Source organism: Rhamphochromis longiceps, linkage group LG11, assembly GCF_057381845.1.
Source record: "Rhamphochromis longiceps isolate RC_006_pf linkage group LG11, R_longiceps_female_GT1.1, whole genome shotgun sequence".
In the NCBI taxonomy this organism is placed as follows: domain Eukaryota; kingdom Metazoa; phylum Chordata; class Actinopteri; order Cichliformes; family Cichlidae; genus Rhamphochromis; species Rhamphochromis longiceps.
The window spans coordinates 24,131,662-24,148,875 of record NC_140567.1 but is presented as its reverse complement, the minus strand read 5'-3'; the positions used below and the strand labels follow the sequence as shown (position 1 = coordinate 24,148,875).

Here is a 17,214-nt window from a genome sequence, read left to right as displayed (position 1 = left end):
AGGAAGTGTTTCACTTATTTGTTTGAGTCTGGATTTGTTGTCGGTCAGCTATTAGATGTGATCGTAGAGGAAAACTGTTAACATTCGTCAGAGAGATGGCCGGTGAAATACAGAGACAAAACTCTCATATTTACAATTACATTGGAGGTGATCAGATTTACCTGCTCGTATTTGTTGTTTTGTTTTAAACTCTTAGACGATGTCTGAATGCCTTTCGCTCACAGGAAATGGTTATGACGGTGAGCAGCAGTCACTCAGGCGTCGGCAGGTTTCGTCTCCAGCTCCTGATCAGAGTTATCCTCATTTCAACTGGGACTCAACCCCCGAGGATGAAGATGAAGACAGCGATGGTGGACCCAAACGGGACATCAGGTGTATTCCCCTGCCCATGCACCTGAGAAGAACTATAAGGTATGAAACTTTCTACTGAATGTTTGGTGGTGATGTTTCAGTAATTCAGTGGAAAAACGGAGAAATAAAGAGAAAGTTAATGGAGAGCCCAGATTTGAGGTCATGGACTAAATTAATGCGAGTAAATTAATGACTAGAGTTTAAAGGTCAGGGAGTCAGCAGTGTATTGCTCGTAAATGATAGCATGTTCCCAAATTTAAACGCGGTCTTAAAGAATGAGTATGTGGCCGATATGAAGCAGAACATTCATCCTCTTACAAATGAAAAACATAATCACCCTTCATCATACACTGTGACTTATCTCACTGTGTTCTGTTACAATAGTATATATTGGACTTTATAACTTCACTTGTGCTTGGGTTTTAACTTTTAGCAGTATATGATAAAAACTTAAGTCATCTAAATAACATGAGTCTTGTAATGGAGCTGGGATAATGTGGATCTGCAAAACACACACAACATAATTTCCAAGTAGATTTCTGGAAGAAAAATCATTCAACGCATAGCTTCATTTAAACCCAATCAATTTCATTAGCTAGTTGTTATAGACAGCTGGTTGTTCATGTATATTAAACTGTACGTGTCTGCCTACAGTTACATCTAGAAACCTAAGGACATGGACACAGTTTGTGTAGGTTTCATAGGTTTCTACACCCTCACAGTGATTTCAAATCAAACAATCAAGACATGATTGAAGTGCAGACTTCCAGCTTTAATCAAGTGGACTTAACAAAAGAGTTGCACTAACTGTTTAGTAATTACAGCCATTTGTATACACAGTCACAGTAATTGCACAGTTGATTGATGAGCAGTTTCATGGCCAGGTGAGGCCTGTTCACTCACTGTTTGATTACAAATTAAGCAGATGAATGATAGTTAGAGTTGATTTCCAGTGTTCACCTTGTATTCAGTAGTCTTTTAATTGAATATATATAATGTTCTAAGAGATGTTGATACAGGCGAAGGAGGCAATAATTAGGCTGAAAATTCAAAATAACCTTTCAGAAAAATGAAATATACTTTAGAAGTCAGTAAACTGGTTCATTCCTAAAAAGAAGGATTGCATTGAGCAGCTCAGTAAAACCAAAAAGGCCTGAAAGAAAATATAGGCCAGCTTTTATTATTGTGGTTAAGAAGAAAACACCTTTATAATATCAGCTCTAGTAAAAACAACTTTTGAGGAGGTGTATCATTGTCAAAGTCCACAATCGTGAAACTTCTTCATGAGTGTAAATGCACAGGGTTTACTACAGGGTTCACACCACTGGTCACAAGGAAGAAGAAGGCGGTGGCCATCTATGGGAAAAAACTGTTTGGACAGATGAAACTGAGACGTATCAGAATGATGGGAAGAAAAAGGTTTGGAGAAGGAGAAAAACAGGTCATGTTTGGAGACAAACCACATTATCTGTCACACATGGTGGAGGAAATGTAGCATGCACAGGTATTGCTGCCAGTGGAACCAGTTCACTGGTGTTTATTTATGATGGGACCTCAGATAGAAAGTAGCAGGACCAACTGTGAAGTACAAAACTGTACTCTCTGCTCAAATTCAACAAAGTACTGCAAAACTGATCAGACTGTGTTTCACAGAACAAAAGGATAATCCTCCAAAGCAAACTGTAAAAGTACCCAAAGGTTTTCTCAAGGCAGAGAAATTGGATATCCTTCAATGGGCAAGTCAGTCACCTGATCTCAACCCAACAGATCAGCTTTTCAGATACTAAAGACAAAGTGGATTGAGAAAAACCCCTCAAACCAGCAGCAGCTGGAGGAGGCTGCAGTAAAAGCCTGGCAATCAGAATCAAAATACTTTATTGATCCCTTGGGGAAATTATGTTGGTTACAGCGCTCCAGTACAAACAATAACAAAATCAGGCAATACAAAAAGTAAGAAATAGCACAATATGTACAATATATACATATATATATATAAGTCACTTACTAATAAATATCTGAATAAGAAAGAAGAGCAGAAGAGCAAAAAGGGTGTAGCTATTGCAGTACACAGTGTATCAGGTGGATGAGTTGTACAGGGAGATGGCAACAGGCAGGAATGATTTCATGTGTCGTTCAGTGGTGCTTTTTGGTAATCTCAGTCTTTCGCTGAACGTGCTCCTGTGGCTAGCTAGCATGGAGTGGGTGGGAGGAGTTATCCAACATTGTCTTTATCCTGGACAACATTCGCCTCTCCATCACCACCCTAAGAGAGCCCAGCTCCATCCCCACAACATTACTGGCCTTGCGGATCACTTTATTATTATATAGCATCAGCAACCCTCAACCTACTGCCCCAGCATGCAACCGCGTAGAGGATTGCACTGGCCACAACAGACTCATAGAAAATTCGGAGCATTGTCCGACAGATGTTGAAGGACCTCAGCCGCCTCAGAAAATAGAGTCGGCTCTGGCCTTTCCTGTAAAGTGCTGTGGTGTTTTTAGCCCAGTTCAGTTTATTGTCAATGTATACTCCGAGGTATTTATAGTCTTCGGTCTTTGCCAGGTTGAGCCTCAGATGATTCTGCTCATACCACGTGACAAATCAGTTAACCACAGCCCGGTACTCTGTCTTATCATCCCTGCCGATGCATCCAACCACCACAGAGTCATCAGAAAACTTCTGAAGATGGCAGGTCTCTGTGCAGTGGCTGAAGTCTGTGGTGTAGAGGGTGAAGAGGAAGAGGGAGAAGACAGTTCCTTGTGGTGCCCCTGTATTGCTGATTACCTTGTGGTCTTCCTGTTAGGTAATCAACAATCCAGGACACCAGAGAAGCATCCACCTGCATCACTGTTAGCTTATCACCCAGGAGGGTCGGCCTGATGGTGTTGAAAGCACTGGAAAAGTCAAAAAACATGACCCTCACAGTGCTCGCCGGCTGGTCCAGGTGGGTGTAGACATGATTGAGCAGAGAGATGATGGCGTCATCAGTTCCGAGACGGGGCTGGTAAGCAAATTGAAGGGGATCCTGATGTGACTCCTCAAGGGAAGAAACACAGCATTTGGTGATGTCCAAATACACTTCACGCAGTCGTTGACTGTAAAGGATTTAAAGGAGAATTAAAAAGCGATACTTACATTTAAAATTATGATTATGCAATATGTCTCTGAAAATACGTCTCTATTTATCAAAATGGCTTTAAATTCACAAACTGTCAATGAAAACATTTTTGATACAGCCCCTAAAGCTGAAAGCCTGCACTTCAGTCACATCTTGACTGATTTAAAATCCTCTGTGGTGATGTGCAGAGGCAGAATGACAAAAACTGCTTGTTAATGTATGTATATACTGTGTAAGTGCTATCTAATTCATGTTTATTTAATAATTCTCCTATATATAGTTTATTTTAAATTACTTGGTAATTGTGAGGGAATTTTGAGTTTTTGTAATATAATTTCTTTATTATTTGTCCTTTACAGGGAAGTGCAGCAAATGCGGTCGCCCGCATTTTCCAGAGATGTGTCCTGGAGAGGGAGACAGATGCTGCGTAAACTCAGAAACAAATGCAAAGAATTTCTTTACTTTTTCTCATTGTGGAGGAAGTCAGTGCAAATGATTGGAGGTACACATGCAGTAAATTAATATAAAAGGACAATAAAGGAAGCAGCTCAGTCCCACGCGTTAAGTTTACATTTGAAACAAACCATGTTTCTTTGCCCTCACAGGGAACTTTGGAGGTGGTGTCCAGTCTTACTTCGTGTTCCTTCGCTTCTTGGTGGTTCTGAATTTTGTGTCCTTCTTTCTGATTGCTGGGTTTGTCCTCATTCCCAGTGTTGTCTTCAGATCCACCAACCACCACCAACCAACCACCAACAGCACAGATATCCTCACTGTTAGCAATAACTTGAGTGAAACAAATTGCACCGGTGCGTCCTGTTTCTTCATTTCCTCCTTTTTTCCTTGTTACTCATCTTTTATCACATTTCTTCGTAATTACAACAGGAAGCCTTCTTGCACTTTGCTGCAACAGTTTCCAGGCAACAGCCCTGCATTTGTAGGAGTAAGAGTAGAGAGAGTGGTACCCCTTCTGTTTTCCCTTCAGAAATAAAATGTGGGCTGCTCACCTGTGGATGAGCAGAATATTTATACAAAATTCCACATCTGTGACATTCAAATATATACAAAAATGAGTTTATCCCTAATATCATTTATCATCTCCAGACCTGAAATAGCTTTACAGGATGATGTATGACTTTTCCAAATCCTTTGATTATTTTAAAGCCACATAAGAAACAGATCTTATTTAGACGTTAAATAGTTTCCACTGCAGCTGCATTGAATCTCCCGGTCTCTTTCTGTGTATTTAATTTATTTACAAATATCATAAATTCTTGAGGCAACAGCATGACCTTTATGTTCAGAGGAAGCCTTTTGTTTACTGTGTTTTATTTTTTCAAATCCAGCTAAATGCAAGGTGTATGAAGTTAAGAGCACAACGGAGATCTATCAGTACCTGCTCGACTTCCTTTCGGGAACGGTGAGACGTTGAGAGACTTGCAGAATGTATATAGACCTGCACTTTAGTTTGAGGCACTTTAGACTTTCATAGAATTGTCATTCCACTTTCATTCTGCAAAAAGGTGACACCGAGAACACATATAAGGTACAGCTGGAGTAATAATGTCTTTTTGTGTGTGGTGGTTTGAAAATAGAAAGTCACGGGTGTTACTGACACTATGTTGGCATGAGTATGAAAGTAAGGCAGCACACGCAGAACCACAACACTGAAACTAAAGCAGCTAGTTTGAATGAGCTGTGACTCATTTCAGGCTTTACACCTGTGCTTTTCTGCTGCACCTTGTCAAAGTGTTTTATGTGAATGACACTGGTTCATTTATGCTTTTAGGCTTCACGTTGGAGCTGAAGCCTACAATATAGGCCTAAATAATAAATCTAGCGATATATTGTAGTGAAGAAATTGCACAATTCTCCTGCTTTTATTCTCAGCCGGCAAAATGTAATTGCATCTTGAGCTGGATATTCTTCTCTCCTTTACAGGGTTTTATGGAGTATTCATACCTGTTTTATGGCTACTACAACATCACAGAGATGCCGAACAGGGACTTCTTCTACAACATCCCTCTTGCCTACATCCTCACTGCTGTCTTCTACTTTGCCTTTTGTCTCATCTGCATGATAACACGGTCAGTCCCACGACTGTAACGGCCAGGTTCTTGCTTAGACAGCAAAATTGGGTTTGTTTTACTGAATTCCTGGGGTCTGGAGACACTAAGTAAAACGTGTTAAACGGATGCATTATGTAAATAAAGGCTGTGTGTTTGCATGTTTAGCTTAGAGTCCTGAGTTCAGTCAGCCTGACTTCTGTCTGTATCCTTTTCACTGGCTGTTCACACACAGGATGGGGACTGCAGCTCGAGTTGCTGTGGCAACGGGAAGCAGCACTGGAGTGAGCAGTTACAGCATGATCGTGTTCACCGGATGGGACTATAGTTGCCTGGGAGACAGAGCTACCAAACTGAAGCAGAAAAACATCCTCTACCAGCTACAGGTCAGAAGGGATCTATCCTACTTAACAGGATGAAGTGCTGGAAAAGAGAAACGTGACCCACACGTGGCAGCTTTGCTCCACAGTTTCGTATACACGATGTGCCTTCAGGTGACCCCTCATTTCTCTTCTCTCCCTCGGCCAGGTGGATCTGGAGGAGGAGAGTCGAAAGAGACACAAGGCTGATCTGTCAACATCAAAAAAAGTGATTTTATACTCTCTGCGTGTTTTAATGACTTTTCTTTCACTTGGGTTCATTGGAGGAGCTTTCTACGGCATCTATGTGACCACACAGTTCAGCCAGGTAAACGATGTAAAAATAATGATGCCAACATGATCTTCTTGAAGCTCTGGGTGACCATCTCCCATTTCTGCTAAACAGAATAGGGCTGATGAGCAAGGGATCCTTGGCTTTATTATTCAGTATCTCCCGTCCATGGTCATCACTGCTGGAAACTTTGTGGTGCCTCTGCTGTGTGACAAGATCGCCTTAGTAGAGCAATACTCCCCCAGCACTACTATCATATTGGCTCTCTTAAGGTTTGTGAGAAAGAGATTATGTCACATGCATTTAATTTGTTTGTGTTTGTAATGCTTGAAAAAAAAAATCTGATCAGTCGCTCCAAGCCCATATCTTCTTATCACAAATACACAATGAGATATGACAAACTCCAGCAAATGTGGAAATTTTTATTGTAAATAAGAGAGTAAATGCAGAATTATAACACTATAACAACTATTGATAATAATGATGCTGCTGCACCTATTTTAAAAATTGACCAGAATATTAAACACAATAAATATTTTACTCACTTTAATCATAGTACTATAACTAGGCCCATAATTATCAAGACTGCCTAGCTTGCCAGGTTCATCCTTAACGACTGGCTCTAACAGAGCAGACAATAATGGGTCTAGTCACAAGCCATGGATCAAACAAACAGCAAAATGTTAAATGCCTGATGATAAATATGATCTAACCCACATGTTTTATTATCTGGCCACTATGGCTATACACAAGCTGCTATAATGCTTTTGCCATGATTCTCCAATATAGTGTGCAATACGAAGGAAATTATGCTGCAATCACCACCTTACCTGTTCTACAATTCAATTTCAGCTCAGGTTACTTCGTGTGGCACGTCCTTCAGTTTTAAAAAAAATACTAGCTCACCCTGGCTCCCACACAACTTACATCAGCTAAAACGTTGTTCATGGGGCCCTCAAGGTAAAATAAACACAAAAAACAGCTTAAAACCTTCCCTGCTTTAAACCTGGTCATTAGTTTTATGTAACAAACTTGTAAATATGGTAGTGTATCCTTATCTGTGTTGAGTTATCAAGTAAGATTAGTGTGAAATTAAAATTAGATGAATGAAAATGACCCATTTCTCTTCCACACCCAGGGCAGTGTTTCTGCGTCTGGTGAGTCTGGGCGTCCTCCTCTACACCCTGTGGAGTCAGATCACCTGCTACCCTAACGAGCTCAAAGGAAACTGTACACTGTGCGGGTACAACTACAAAGAATTCCAAGTAATTATATTACTGATCTTCATTTTCAGAGTGTAACAGCGCGGAGGGGGTCCTATATGACAGACCTTCTGTTGTTTGTGTTTAAGTTGTCTGTCATGAGAAAAAGCAGTGCTTTCAGTTTGTTGCTGGATCAAGACTTTGCTGGGTAAATTAAACAGGATCCCTTGAAGGCTTCGACGTGCAAAAGAAAAACTGACAGAATAATTGAACTGGAAACTCATTTACACTCCGTTTGTATTTTAAAAAGTCATAAACAATAATGGTAAAGCATGTCAGGTTTTTCAGTAAATATTTTTTGATCTCTTGGGGAGAACAGTAGCAGCTCTGCGACTGCCTCGTTCCGCTGACGGAGGCTTGAGTAAAATACAAAACGCGCTCTTTAACAGCTGCTATAACAGCCTGTGTGTGCAGACAAAGAGGTTAACACAACAGTAACATCAGCTTTGAATATATTCAGCATGTCCACACTGAAAGACAATCTTATCTTTTCTTATTGGTAGTGCTGGGAAACACGTGTGGGGCAGGAAATGTACAAGCTCACAATGTTTGACCTCCTCATCACCGTTGCTGTTTTTCTGCTGGTTGAATTTCCACGCAGGTACTTTTTATAGCATAAAGATATGAGTCGTATTAATGCACATCATGCAAATGCATGCTGTATATTTGAATACTGGTCAATCAGTCTTGTGTTCAGCTATGTAGTGTTTTTTTTGTGTATGTGGTAGGCTTGTGGTGGATAACTGTTCCTGTAAGCCTGTTCAGTGGGTGGGGCGGCAGGAGTTTGTGGTTCCCTCCAATGTGCTTGGCCTGGTTTATGGTCAGACTGTGGTCTGGGTGGGAGCTCTTTTTTGCCCTCTGCTGCCCGCCATCAACACCTTGAAGTTTGTCATCCTGTTTTACTGCAAGAAGGTGAGGCTCTAGCTTTAACACCGCCAACACGTCACACATTGCTTGGTGATTGTGTCCCTAATCCACTATTAAATTGCCACTTTCCCCCCGCAGATAACACTCTTCCAAAACTGTCGGCCAGCGCTGAGGACGTTTCGTTCTACCACCTCCACCTTCTTTTTTCTGGTGGTGCTCCTGTTTGGATGGGGTTTGGCAACAGTTGTCTTGATTTACAGTCTTTCTGAGTGAGTGTTTCATACTTACCTGTAACAGTTGCAACACAACTGCTTTTTCTGCATCACTGTAAGAAAACTTGCTGTCTTGCTATACTTGCTATAAACTTTGCATGAAAACATTTTTCATGTTATTTAACATTGCTGAGGACAAGTGTGTCCCTCTTCCTCAAACAGGATCCGTCCCTCTTACGGTTGTGGTCCTTTCCACTCATCCAGTACCATGTGGTCAACTGTTCCAGACTCATTCAACAATCTCTCTAACGTCACACAGGAGTTTCTCTTCTTCGTCGGCTCCCAGGCGTTCTCCATCCCTCTTTTTGCATTAGCAATGTGCGTGAACTCTCAGTATGCTATTTGTGTAATGATGACCTGCATATTAAATAGTCCTTACTGTGCATTTCATGGAGTAATATTATGTCTCTCTTCTCCCTGGCAGTGTGGTGATGTGCTATGTCGTAGCTTTAGCAACTGTCTATGGGAGAAGCATTGCACTGCTAAAAGCTCAGCTTAAACTGGTAAACTGCTTTATTATTATTACTATTATTATTATTAGATAAAGTCATGTACTTAAGGAAAAAGCCAAAGAAGGAAAGTAAATACACCCTCTTTCAATTGTTCAGGACATAGTAACAAAAAAAATCATCTGGTCCTTATCAGACTCTAACATGATGTATTACACCATGTGATTACTTAACAAAAATTATGCCAAAATGCAGAAGCGCTGTGTGACAAACTAGGTACAACTAGGTACACTTCCTGATTCAGTAGCTGTTAGAACTGTATGACTTTATTAGTCTCTCACATTGTTATGAAGGAATTTTGGCCCACCACAGCTTTTCAATATGTTTAAGGTTAGGAATTTGACTGGACAATTGCAGCACCTTGACTCTTTTCTTTGTCAACCATTCAGTTATAGATTTGCTGCTGTTCTTGGGATCACTGTCCTGCTGCATGACCCAAATTCAGCCAAGCTTTAGCTGTCAGACAGATGGTCTCATAGTTGACTCTAGAATACTTTGGTATACAGAGGAGTTTAAGGTTGACTCAATCACTGCAAAGTGCTCAGGTCCAGTGGGTGCAAATAACAAGCACAAATCATTACCCCTCCAGCACCGTGCTGGACAGTTGGTTTGAAATGTTTGTGCTGATATGCTGTGCCTGGTTTTCACCAAACATGATGCTACACATTATGGTCAAGGATCGCCACTTTGGTCTAAACTGAACAAAGGACATTGTTTCAGAAGTCTTAAGGTTTGTTTAGACTTAAGCTGTGTTGCCATGATTTACAGTAAATAGGCTTTCTCCTGGCAACCTTTCCAAACGAGCCAGTCTTTTTAAACTGTACTGTCAGTTTTCTACAACTGCTTCTGCATCATGTTTCAGTATTTGTTACAAAATGAAACAGTCTAATATATAATAACTTTCTGCTTGTGTGTATTTACATTAACTTCATTTTAAAACCTGCCGAGGATTAATATCATGTGTTGATAGGTAAAATCTTGGAATTCAAAGAGGATGCATTCACAGGCACTTTACAACAACTACACACAGTCCAGTCCAAATATACAAACCTATCTGCGTTAATTACCTTACAGTTTATAATGACCCTACAGTCCCGAAATTAAATGGTGATCTTTTATATACGTCATTAGGCTTCACTTTGAAACAGTAAGTTAAATGGTTTCCTGATTCTCACATGGACTTATGAGTTTTTGGTTTACAGGAGAGCCGTGACAAACAGTTCCTGATCAAGCAGATTGAGAGCCTGAGTCGGCAAGCTCATATACCGACACATCATGCAGGAGTACAAGATTGAACACGACATATGGGCAAGGATCTACCGTCTTGAAAACAACATAATAAGACTTGTTTTTATGTTTATAATTTAATGCAGGCTAGGTTTTACCACACACGTCTGCACGAAGATAACTGTATTAAAAGTTGTGATTTTTTTAAAAGGAATACATAAAGAAGGAGAATTAAATCTTTATCGTTATTAGAGTATAACATTTCCACTATGTAAATAGATTAGTGCCTTTTCTGTCTGTCCTTCAAAGCAGATATTCTTTTCTTTACATAATAAAATAAAATGAGAAACATAACAGCCCCCTCTGCTGTCGCCATTGTGTTATTGCTTCAACATGGAGCTACTGTTTACTTCCTGTTTGGGTCTGCCTGTTCCTGTGAGGTCCTGCTACCTGTCCAACAAGAACAATTCTTCACTCAACAAGTTGGTGACAGTGCCTGGGCCCTGTTTTAGAGAGTAAAATGTTAAAAAAAATATTGCTAAATTGGCGGAAATGTGATATCTATGCGTGGTGCTGAGTCCTTAAGGTAAAGTAGATGTGGAAAGTAGCAAACATCGGCTAACATTATCTCGTTAGCTCTGCCTCTTGGGAGGTCAAAGCTGCAAATATAGTTTGTTTTTGTATATTTATATATTTTTATTCTATTTTCCGCTTTGGGGCATTGACGCATTTCCTTCCACAACTAGCGGCTTTATTTGGGGGAACTTATTCACGTTTTCCTTCCACTTTTGCCGCTGCTAGCCGACTGCTAACCTATAGTAGTAACAGTCGCCAAGGGAACAATGAACATCCTTCCGAAGAAGAGCTGGCATGTCCGCAACAAAGACAACGTCGCTCGAGTGCGGAGGGACGAGGCCCAGGCAGCAGAGGAGGAGCGCGAGGCCAAGCGTCGCGTGGAACGCGCGGAGCAAGAGGTGACTCCGGGTGGATGACCGTGGCGTGCTGTTACTGTACATACTTTTTGCTCTGTTTCCCATGTAGTTTGAGCAGGATACCTCAAATTCAAACCAGATATGATCAGAAGCAAGGTTACTAACTTGAACAACATAAAAAAAAGTACTCATTTATAATAAAAGTATACAGTAAATGTCCTTTTTCAGTAGGGCCTACCTGAGATGCTCTTAGTCCAACCCTAGTTACAAAAAAGTTAGAATACTGTGTAAAGTGTTGCTGAAAACAGTGAGGATTTTTAAATTAAGTAAACCTAAATATACCTTGAAGCACTGATGGTACCTTTCCAGATTTGCAAGCTGCCAGTTCCATAGGCACTAATGCACACGTTGTACCTTGAGAAACAGTTTCTACTGTGCCTCAGTCCATTTTGAATAGGCTTTGGCCCAGAGAAGGCAGCGTTTTTGTATCATGTTCACATATGGCTACTTTGAAGTGTAACAGTAATTTCTGAAAGTGTTCCTGAACCCATGCAGTGACTCCATGACAGAATCCTGCCTATTTACTATTTACTGCACTGTTGCCTGTGTTGCCAAAAATCACAGGCATCTAGTATTGATATTCAAAGTCTTTGTAACTTTACATTTAGGAGCTTTATGCTGAAATTGGTACACAACTTGTAGACACAGTTTTTGCATATCCAGTCATGTTACTGAGCGGTTGGCAGTTAACTTAGTTGCAAAATATTCCTCTAGCTGTTTCCTTTTAGTTAAGCTTACTTTTCCAGCCTTTTGTTACCACTGTCCCAACTTTTTGAGATCTGTTGCTGCCAACAAAATCATTTAAAACATTGGTTATAAACAACAATAACAGTTGTGAATAAAAATTGCAAAATGCAAATTAAGGCATTCTCTTTTTAATCTACATTTTGCACAATAAATAAATATGTAGAATATTAAAGCTTTTTATAATGGGATGGAAATCTAAAAAATAAATATATTAAAAAGGCAGAATTATTTTGAAATCAAATGTATTACAGAAAAGTTACCCAAAAACAATAATGTCAGTACTGTACATTAAAGTAAAGGACAGGAAACGTGAGATGACATTGAAGTAGCTCAGTATCACAGGGGGTAAAATGTAGTGGGCCGTGCAGAGCCGGAATAAAATGTTATCATGCGAGAACAGATTGTTCTCTGCTACACTTATGTGTTGCATTGCAGAGATTATTAGGGTTTTACTGTATTTAAAGAAGCTTTGAGCCCATCAGTGAGGGGTTTTTTTGCCATCCACTGTCACTAAAAATATTTTTAACCATTTTATTTAACTTATTAAAGCTTAAAATAAATTTTTGTTGATCAAATAGACAAAATGTATTGGAAAACATATAGACCTTTGATACGTTAAGTAACCCAGATGTCCAGAACCCCTTAAAAGGCCCACACTGAGACAGGAAACACCCTGTTTTTATGAAACAACAGAGTGAAAGCAGACTAAATATTAGCAACCACGTATGCATTATAATAGGTAGAGTGTAAGCATCAGATACTGTCCTTGTTGACTGCTGATTAGCATTGTTTCTCTGATGTGTCAGCTAACTTTTGTGCTGACTAAATGTTCAAACGGTGTAGTGATCTTTTCTTTATTTCCCCTGCCAAAAAAGGGTGGATAGTTAATGGTAAAAATATGTAATATACTAATTAAAAAACAAACAAGTTGTTATTTTAAACATCAGTATTGGTCCAGAGTTTTGCAATCACTGCATCCCTAATAGATCTCTCACTAGTGCACGCCTATCCTCTACAATTGTAAAAAACAACACATTTACTGTTGTATGCTGTCTTTTGTTAATATTTAAAAAAAAAAAACAACACCTGGAAATCAATGCTAACATTTCCTGTGTGTTACTATTCAGATTGCTGTAAATGTACTGTACGTCTCTAAATTGGCACCAGTAGAAAACTTAAGTATTTATGATTTGAGTTTAGTTTTTTATTATGAAGGTTAAATAAGCTTTGCCGTGCCCATGAATGTCCTTTAATTGTTGTTCATTGTTTACAGGCACGTACAGAGTATCTGAGAAGGAAAGCCCGAGCTGCTCTTCAGCCAACAGGAGGAAGCAGAGATGATGGTGATGAGGAACAGGGTGGAGGAAGTGGAGCTCTGGAGCATCTCAATCTTTTCCCCCTGGAGGAGTCCTCGGAGAAGAAGGGGAATGAGGAGTATCTCAGGGAAAAGAAAGAAGAAAAGGTGTCCGTGCTGCTGCTTCTGTCAGTCTTCTCTTTCATGCTTTTCTTTTGCTCTGACGTAGCAGCTGAATGATAGCAAAGCTTTTGCAAGTTTGGTACCACATCTGGGTTCAGTGTCCTGCATGGTCTGTGGTTGCAGGTCCAGTGCTGAATACCATTTACATTTTCATTTTTTCCATTAAAAACCTTTAGTAGTTAGGAGTGGATCTGCAAAATCTTGCTTTTCAGCTCAGTCACAAAAATGCTAAATGCTTTGTATGTTTTTGAAATGTTGCCAGAGAAAAGATGATTCTTATCTAATCTCATCATTAGTGGGTGTAGTTTTCTCAGATGTCATTTGAGTGGTTTGTTATCACCACACTTTAAAAAGCAATGCAATCAGTTTAAATTTTTGTCTTGTTGTCATCATACCTGCTATTCTATTCTGCAGCCCAGTGCCAGTATGTATGCATGCAGCGTAAATAGATGCAGCATGAGACGGGTGGGAAATTAATTCAGACAGACAATATAAATACAAGTTAAAGCCCGTGGATGTGATCAAGGCTTTCCAATCACAGGTCAGAAAATGCCAAAATGCTGCTGATGGCAAAGCAGAGGCACTTTAGTACCATTTACATTTATTTAATGATTTGCTGAAGTATATTAGTTTATTGTGTGTCCTGTTTTAATAGCAGAGAATATCCATAACAGTTGTTGTGTTTTAGTTAATTAAAATTTTTTGCTTCAGTAAATTCGGAACTCAACAGGAAGTTGAATTTTTGAAGTGGTGTGGTGGGAAACACCTTGGTGCATAATGAGATACGCTACACTCAGGCTACGTCCACACTAATGCGTTGTCGTTTGAAAACGCATTGTTTTCTCTCTGTTTCGGCCTCCTGTCCACACTGAGACAGCGTTTTTGCTGATGGAAAACGCAGCATTTTGAAAACGCTCTCAAAAACATTTCTGGTTTCCTTGGTAACCTTTCATGTATATACATATGTGTATATGCACTACTTCCAAACACTTTGTATAAGCACTTTCTTTCTTTCAAGAACACCTACTAATTGTATGTCACGTTGCTGTATTGAGTGTTTGGATTTCAAAAGGGATATTGTCAGCCACGATTTATCACCTAATGCTGATTTCCTGTTGCCACTAGCTGTCGCGCTGACTTTGTGTAGATGTCTCCAGACTCGCTTCCAGGACGTCAAGCTCAGGACAGAGTGGACAGTGTACATTTGAGTTATAAGAGCTTTTTGTGGCAACTAATCAAAATTTGCTGAGCTGACATGGACGCACCAGACAACACAAACTCAAAAACTTCTTAGTTTGGCATTGCCAAGGTCTTTAGATTAAAGTTCTCTAAGAGGAGTTTGATAAAGTGTACTGCCTGAAAAAAAGCATTTTACATTTAAAACACTGGACTTCCTGTTGGGTTTAGAGCATGTCTCCAAGAGGCTTTTTTTCTAAATATTGCAGGTTTAAGTCAGGCTACAGAATTTCATACATGTAAGTGAAACTTGTTATTGTTTTTTTTATATGTAGCACCAGAAACTATTTTTCCCACATCCACAGGCCAAACCTACAAAATACAAAAACTTTTACCAGTTTCGTACCTTTCAAACTTTCCTACCCCATCAACAACTTCCTGTTTTAACAATATGAATCTAAGATAGAGACCAATCAAAAAGCAGTTCATCTGCTCTTCTAGACCTTTTCGACTTTAGCTTGGAATACGGTCGAGAGTATCAGGTCGCATTTTTTCCCACTGTTTTCCTTTATCACACAACAAGAAATAGTTTGCTTTTGACATCTTCCCACTGCTGGTTTTATGTGAGGGAGCTGCTCAAATAGCACACAGCATGCGGCACACATGATGCCTCAGACAGTTAGCTCTGCTATTTGCACTTAGGAACAAGTACTATGGAGCTCGTGGAAGGTTAAAGACAGGTTAATGTCCCGTCTGGCTACTCAGATATTTACATTCTCCTATCTGTTGGGCATTGTATAAACAAAACAAACACATGTATAAACAAAAAGTGTGCTACAGTAATGAAAAAAATAACACAAAATATTTGTTTTCTGTTGTTGTTTTTGTGGGGGGGGGGGTTTCTAGGAGAAGCAGGAAAGAGCCATTGGCTTACTGGTGTCATTGGGACCCCAGCCGGGGTCTGAGGTCACGCCGTGGTATCTGAAAAGCAGCAAAGACAAAGAGGAGAGCAAAGAAAAAGAAAAGAGAAAAGGGATAAGTGAAGAGGAGAGAGAGAAGAAGGATCGTAGACTGAAGGATAGTTTGGATCCTTTGAAAGATATGAAGAAAGCTCTCGGAGAGAAAGACAGAAAGGAGCACAAGAGCAAGAAAAAGGAAAAAAGAGACAAAGGGGAAAAGAGGAGCAGCGGCGAGAGGTAAGAATACCAGTATTGATTGTCTGGAAGTTTTATCCCCCTTAGTATTTTACTGGGGCTCAAGTCAAATTAAAGCGATCTTGTGGTGAATATCAAAGCAGGTCGGTAACAAAATGTCTGTCTGGTCTCTTCCAGCTCGATAGAAAGGTTACGTGCTGAGCGTTTACAGAGGGAGGCTGAGGAAAGGAGGAGAGCCCAGGCACTTCTGGAGCAGAGGAGCGGCAAAGGAAAGGAGCCTGGGAGGGAAGTGAGCGAGAGGGAGAGGCCTTACAACAGCGCATACTTCCCAGAACTAGCCCGAAAGCGACAAAGGCGGGACCGGGAGAGCTGGAGAGATGAGATTTTAAAATCCTGAGCTCTCTTTGCTGTTTACAGACTCCAAATAAAGACGTTCATAGGACGGCGTCACTGTGAACTCACTATGATACAAACAGAAAGTCTGAGCCTTCAGCGTTGTGATCGTTTATTTTTATTTATTATTTGTTACTCGCATGAGGGGCAGAGGTCAAATTTATCTGCAGAGTTTTACCCATGAACACATCAGCAGGGCAGATGGCCCATCACAGGGGGCTTGATGCTCAGCACGCCAGCAAAGACAGCGCTGTGTGAACAGCTGTTAGCAGGACATATACAGTAACAATCTAAAGAGTCTGTTAATCTAAAAACATTTACATTAAATCGTCTTCTGCGATGGTTTGAGTTACTAGTTTTAGGCCATTTCCATACATGCATGCATCCACCTCCTGCAGGTCTTCTGAGGGAGAGACTGAGACATTCCCAAACCAGAGAAAGAGGGATATAATGATTTAATTTCTCCAGCATACTCTGGGTCAAACCCAAGGTTTGCTCTTGGTAGGACATGTCCAAAACATTTAACCTAGGAGGCATCATATTCAGATGACCGATCCACCTCAGCAGGCTCCTTTAGATGTGGAGGAGTAGCGGCTGTGCTCAGAGTACTTCCAGAATGACAGAGCTCCTCACCCTGACTCTAAAGAAGCGCTTCAGAGGAAGATCATCTCCACGGCTCGTATCTTCGACAACTCTTCTCTTCACCGATCCAAATCCCTTATAATGTATGATTATCAAATATAAACAAAAATCATAATTAATATTTTCAGTATTCTGTGACACTGCTGGTTTAAAGAAACACTGTAAATGTCAATGGCAACAATAAAAGTATTATTATTTCCAGGAAAAAGCTCTCTCTCTACTCATCTTTGAGGCGAACTGACCGTTTCTCTATTTTGTGTATGTGTTTAATGTATATCATGCATCACTCACAGAAAAAGAAAAAGCACAGGT

General features: G+C 40.1%; 2 protein-coding genes across 4 annotated transcripts; both read left to right on the top strand.

Annotated features, from left to right (window-relative positions):
- Nucleotides 1–26: 26 nt before the first annotated feature.
- tmc4 (transmembrane channel-like 4) lies at nucleotides 27–10,682 on the top strand. The gene is made up of 16 exons (XM_085421840.1): nucleotides 27–147; nucleotides 225–411; nucleotides 3,830–3,972; nucleotides 4,076–4,276; nucleotides 4,814–4,887; nucleotides 5,409–5,554; nucleotides 5,769–5,919; nucleotides 6,062–6,220; nucleotides 6,299–6,456; nucleotides 7,323–7,449; nucleotides 7,950–8,047; nucleotides 8,175–8,358; nucleotides 8,452–8,582; nucleotides 8,748–8,903; nucleotides 9,010–9,088; nucleotides 10,297–10,682. The coding sequence occupies exons 1-16, from the start codon at nucleotides 96–98 to the stop codon at nucleotides 10,387–10,389; spliced, it is 2,139 nt and encodes a 712-aa protein (XP_085277966.1). The 5' UTR covers nucleotides 27–95; the 3' UTR covers nucleotides 10,390–10,682.
- A 49-nt stretch (nucleotides 10,683–10,731) lies between these two features.
- On the top strand, nucleotides 10,732–17,101 carry leng1 (leukocyte receptor cluster (LRC) member 1). Of its 3 annotated transcripts, none has more exons than XM_085423109.1 (5): nucleotides 10,732–10,907; nucleotides 11,123–11,295; nucleotides 13,334–13,522; nucleotides 15,620–15,909; nucleotides 16,045–17,101. In XM_085423109.1, exons 2-5 carry the CDS (start codon nucleotides 11,164–11,166, stop codon nucleotides 16,262–16,264), a joined length of 831 nt encoding a protein of 276 aa, XP_085279235.1. In that variant the 5' UTR covers nucleotides 10,732–10,907; nucleotides 11,123–11,163; the 3' UTR covers nucleotides 16,265–17,101. The 3 variants fall into 3 exon arrangements, with proteins under 3 accessions (XP_085279235.1, XP_085279234.1, XP_085279236.1); XM_085423108.1 differs by having other exon boundaries at nucleotides 11,068–11,295; XM_085423110.1 differs by having other exon boundaries at nucleotides 10,751–10,803.
- The last annotated feature ends 113 nt before the right edge of the window (nucleotides 17,102–17,214 follow it).

Coding starts and splice junctions, on each gene's coding strand:
- leng1 (XM_085423109.1), top strand. CDS start 11,164: ATGAACATCCTTCCGAAGAAGAGCTGGCATGTCCGCAACAAAGACAAC. Junction 11,296..13,333: donor TGGAACGCGCGGAGCAAGAG/GTGACTCCGGGT, acceptor CATTGTTTACAG/GCACGTACAGAGTATCTGAG. Junction 15,910..16,044: donor AAGAGGAGCAGCGGCGAGAG/GTAAGAATACCA, acceptor GGTCTCTTCCAG/CTCGATAGAAAGGTTACGTG.
- tmc4 (XM_085421840.1), top strand. CDS start 96: ATGGCCGGTGAAATACAGAGACAAAACTCTCATATTTACAATTACATT. Junction 148..224: donor TATTTACAATTACATTGGAG/GTGATCAGATTT, acceptor TTTCGCTCACAG/GAAATGGTTATGACGGTGAG. Junction 6,457..7,322: donor ATCATATTGGCTCTCTTAAG/GTTTGTGAGAAA, acceptor TTCCACACCCAG/GGCAGTGTTTCTGCGTCTGG.